Here is a 5,110-nt window from a genome sequence, read left to right as displayed (position 1 = left end):
GTGATCTGCCTGCAGCAGAAGTTCCCAGAGAAGATCTCCCAAGAGCATAAACCATGTCAATTGTGCCTGGTGAACAGATAGGACTCAGGATCAAGATCACTCTCTTCTATATAAATGTGACTAAGAAATCACCAGTGTGGCTGATGAATCAGTAACAGAGGGGGCTGACTGGGTGTGAACATTAGAGGCTTCAGTTAGTACAAAGTTATCGCATTTGAAAGCTTTGGTAAGTATTTTTAATGAGTTTATCAAGTTAATTTCTAGAAGTTACCACTAACATCAACTAAGCTATTTGAATGAGCAGGATTATTTTGTAGGTTTGTTGCATTTTAATGACAAATTTGAACACCAGGGTTCCACATCTGAAGGCTGTATCAGATTCAGTTTGAGAGTTATCTCATTTGAAAGCTTTGGTTAGTATTTTTAATTACCAAGTTAATTTCTAGAAATTACTACTAATATCAACTAAGCCATCTGAATGAACAGAATTATTGCGTAAATTTGTGGAATTTTAATGACAATACTTGAACACCAAAGTTCCACATTGGATTTAGTTTGAGAATTTTAAGCAGATGCTAATATTTGCCTTAGGAAACAGTGGGACCTCATAGCACAAGTAAAAGTGCTAGATCCTACTGTACCGTTCATATAGTACTTTAAATTTTCAAATACTAGACACCTGATTTACTTATATTGAGTCTGAGGAATTTGGGGGAGGGGGCCAGCTATTCACCTGTATGTGTGTGTGTGTGTGTTTTATTGAGACAGTTATCTACAAAAAAAGGCAGAACTAAGCACCATAGTCCAGTCCAGTCTTGTATTTATTTATAGATAGATGGATGGATGATGTCCCCATTGCTCTCAGCTGAGGTTATCTGCATGCATATGCTGTGCATTCCTGTTCATCATTTTGGGGTTTATGTATAATCCACAGATAGTTTCTTATTCAGAATCCTTCAGTAAGGATTCAGACCACTGTTTGGTCCTTGCATTAGGTAAAACAAAATAGCAGTATTATAATTGAGATTCAGCCAATATTTTCACACAAACTTTATTTTCCTCAGTGTACCCTCATCACACATAGCTTCTGTTTCTGCAGCTTCAATGATGTCTATTATAGTCTTATTTTCTTTTTTTTTATGGTGGTCAAAGGGTTACTTGCTTCCTCACTAGCAAGAATGATGGTTGAGTGTATAACCTGTGTATAACCATATAATTCCTGTCTCTTTAATTCTTAGATTTATGTGTATTTCCCAGGATGTTGACAAAGAAAGAAAATATTCTACAAAATAGCACAACACTGGCTGAATTCATCCTTCTTGGTCTTTCTGATGAGCCCAACTTACAAAGCATATTGTTTTCTACTTTTCTAGTTATCTATGTCATCATTCTGGCAGGAAATCTCATCATTATTCTCCTCACGTTGGTTGATCCTGCCCTACACACACCCATGTACTTCTTCCTGAGAAACCTGTCCTTTTTGGAGATCTGTTACACATCGGTCAATGTCCCCAAGATGCTTGAAAATCTTCTGTCTGGGAGCAAGTCCATCTCCTTCCTAGGATGTGCTCTACAGACTTATTTTACATTCTTTCTTGGTGGCTCTGAGTGTTTCCTCCTGGCTTCAATGGCCTACGATCGCTATGTTGCCATTTGTAAGCCTCTCCACTATCCTGTCCTCATGAACAGGAAAGTATGCATGGGTCTAGCTGTGGCATCTTGGTTAAGTGGCTTTTTTATGTCCTTTAGTCACACCAGTATGGTATTTACCATGGCCTTTTGTGGTTCAAATGAGATTAACCACTTCTTTTGTGACATCCCTCCATTACTGAAATTGGCTTGTGGGGATACTTCCAGGACCGAAATGGCTGTATTTGTAGTAGCCATGATATTTATTACTTTTCCATTCCTCCTGATTTTACTGTCATATGCTGGTATCATTGCCACCATTCTGGGAATTTCTTCTTCTGAAGGCCGGAAAAAAACCTTCTCTACTTGCTCTTCACATCTCATTGTGGTGACTTTATTCTATGGTTCTGGATGCATAATATACTTGAAACCCAATTCAGTTTATTCACCTACCACTGATAAATATCTGTCTCTTTTCTACACAGTTTTTAGCCCCATATTTAATCCTATCATATACAGTTTTCGGAATAAAGAAGTTAAAGGTGCCTTTAAAAGAATTTGGGTGAGAAAAGCATTTGCATGATCAAAGCCTACAGTGTGAGATCCAAAATAGGTAAGGTGACATTTGTGCCTACTAATAATTGAGGGATAGGTATAGTTGTTTTAAAAAAATAAATAAAATAAAGGATCTTATAATCATTTCAAATCTAACTGTTTTGCATTTTTCTGAACCATATATCTAAAATAGATTAGTGGGATCACACTACAAGAAAAACCTCAGAATGTTTATTCTAAATTATAAATAGAGAGGTCTAATTTTTTGTCTTTTGAATTGGACACCAAAAAATGGGTTGGACCCAACCAGATTTTCCTCTTGTGAAACTTGGAGGAGGGGATCCCCTTTGACTACAAAAAAAGGCTATGCTGCAGATTGTTTAACCTGCATGAAGAAAAGCAATGTAGGACAGATGATTTGGAAAAGAGGAGTATTAAGTGAGAATGAGCTAGCTAGAAACCCCACAGATCCCTTTCTCTGAATAAGTTTTTCGTAGTACTAGATGATCCACATTGTGGTATATTGTTACTTAGATTTAATTTTTATTATTAATATGACTTAACTATACATAACCATATGATGAATCATTGTTACAGGGTGAGATCCAAATAAGTTGTGTACTGATTAAAAAGGCAGGAGTCCACTTTAGATACACAAAGTGCTGTTCTCAGGTTTATGAGATATTCATGGACAAATACGATATGAAATGTAAACATTAGTAAGGGGCATTGTGTGAGATTGAGCAGAAAATTTAGGTGGACCAGACCTAAAGTTTTCAACAAATTATTATGTTAACACCTGATCACTTTTTAGCACAAATTGGAAATTGGTTTTAATATTATGGAAAGGAACTCCACCATTTCTTTGAACTACTCCTGAAAGTTCAAATCCCAAATAAATTCATTTAAATGTTTAAATTATGCAACATCCACTTTGTGAATGTTATCCACTAAAGGAACATCTGTGAATGTACATTTTTGTCCTTTTTTTTTTATGTACCTTGTTAGCATTTTTGTCCTACCAATTTTTCTGGATATTTTCCCATTGCATTCATTTATTTTACCACCTTAAACACAAACACATGTGTGAACTTTAAATTTTATTTTTGATAGCAAAAAAAAAAAATCTCATCCTGAGAACAAAGGATCCATAAAAGAAATCCAACCTTCTAATCAAATCTAATCAAATGTTCTACAGGAAGGGTGGCTAAAAATTGAATAAAACAAACAAATAAACAAAATAAATATTAGGAAACTTTCTTTTCTCTAATTTCTGACACTGTGGGTTCCATGGAAAATTAGCTCAGGGTTTAGGACACTCTTCCCAATTATTCAGAAAGCAGTTTGCAGCTAACAAAGGAGCAGATCCATTGCAATAAAAATAAACAATAGTATATGTAGAAAATTATTCGAAACAAGATTAATTCTTTTTTTCTGCTTCCTATAGTTCAGGTCAGTTCTTAGAATGAGAATGTAGCATTTGGGAAGGAAGATGCAAGCCAGTATTCTAGTGTTGGAGCCCAAGATGCCAAACACTTCCGTAGCCACTGTATTTGTCCCCTTGGTGCTCAGGTAAGCAGGAATAAAAGAGATCCAAACACTGCAGAATACCAGCATGCTGAAGGTGATGAACGTAGCTTCATTGAAACCATCAGGCAGTTTTCTGGCAGGAAACACTACAGCAAAGCTAAGGACTGCTAGAAAGCCAACACAGCCCAGTGTACAGTAGAACAGGGTGATAGACCCTTCATTGTATCCTATTATGATTTGCCCAGCCTGTGAGTGCATGCCAATATCTGGAAAAGGAGGAGAGGTCAAAAGCCACACAGTACAAATTCCCATTTGAATGAGGGAGCATGAGAGAACAATGGAGTTTGCTACTTTCATCCCCAGCCATTTCCTCATACGATTGCCTGATGACCACCATGATTGTTTTTGCCAACATGCAGGACACTGAAATGCTGAAAATAACACCAAAAAACATTTGTCGGAGAAGGCAGGCCATCTTCCCAGGCTTCCCAATGAACAGCAGGGAAGAAAGGTAGCAAAGCAGGATGGAGCTGAGAAGAATACAGGTGAGGTTCCGGTTATTGGCTTTGACAACAGGAGTATTCCAGTTCCTTAGAAAGATGTAGTTGACCAATCCTGTGATTATAGCAAAGAAAATAGCAAGGGAGACCAAAATGAGCCCTATAGGTTCTCCACAGCTGAGAAAGGTTTGAAGCTTTAGGATACAGTGATCACGGTCCATATCTGAATATTGATCTTCTGGACACTTATCACAATAAGCTGCATCTGAAATAAATAAATAAAAACAGTGTCAGTGATTCATGGCATGCAGTCTACTTTGCATAAAATATACTAAGTTTCAGCTGGCATTGTAATCAGTGCACTGAGTCCCCCATAGCTTAGAAATTCCACAAACTGTATAACATTCTAAGTTACCGTATGCATAGTCCTCTGCACCAGAACACTTTGAAGTCAGTTAAAGAGTGGTTCATAAATTTTGTTCTTCAGATATAAAACTTAGTCTGCTTTTGGATTTCAAATATTTTGTGTGACAAGTCTGTTATATGCATGGGTTTAGGAACTAGCCATTGGTAAAGTTCAACCATGAAATGAGAAGTTTTCACTGTGGGACCTAGTTTGGAATTCTATAACAATTGAGGCACCCTGTGGACTTTTTCCTATGCATACGGTGGCTTAGAATGTTTATGGAGTTTTCCAAGCTTAGTATGCAGTTGAGTTTTTGTACCATTTGTGTAATGGTACAAAACAATGGTACAAAACAAAGTAGAGACTCACTACTTTGTTATACATCATACAGTTGATTAGTATATACAGTGCCATGGTATAGCTTTGAGTCTATGCACATCTTTGTCCATTGTTTTTATACTCTTGAGATGTTGCAAGCCTTATGTGTTTT

The 5,110-nt window shown here is 36.8% G+C and overlaps 1 protein-coding gene across 1 annotated transcript; it reads left to right on the top strand.

Annotated features, from left to right (window-relative positions):
• The first annotated feature begins 1,258 nt into the window (after positions 1-1,258).
• Positions 1,259-2,212, top strand: LOC132583825 (olfactory receptor 10A7-like). Its single transcript, XM_060255509.1, has one exon. The coding sequence runs from the start codon at positions 1,259-1,261 to the stop codon at positions 2,210-2,212; it is 954 nt and encodes a 317-aa protein (XP_060111492.1).
• Positions 2,213-5,110: the final 2,898 nt, after the last annotated feature.

The sequence above is a fragment of the Heteronotia binoei genome, chromosome 15 (assembly GCF_032191835.1).
Source record: "Heteronotia binoei isolate CCM8104 ecotype False Entrance Well chromosome 15, APGP_CSIRO_Hbin_v1, whole genome shotgun sequence".
Lineage (NCBI taxonomy): Eukaryota > Metazoa > Chordata > Lepidosauria > Squamata > Gekkonidae > Heteronotia > Heteronotia binoei.
Note: the sequence above shows the minus strand (reverse complement) of the source record. Positions and strands in the feature narration are given on the sequence as shown.

Coding starts and splice junctions, on each gene's coding strand:
- LOC132583825 (XM_060255509.1), top strand. CDS start 1,259: ATGTTGACAAAGAAAGAAAATATTCTACAAAATAGCACAACACTGGCT.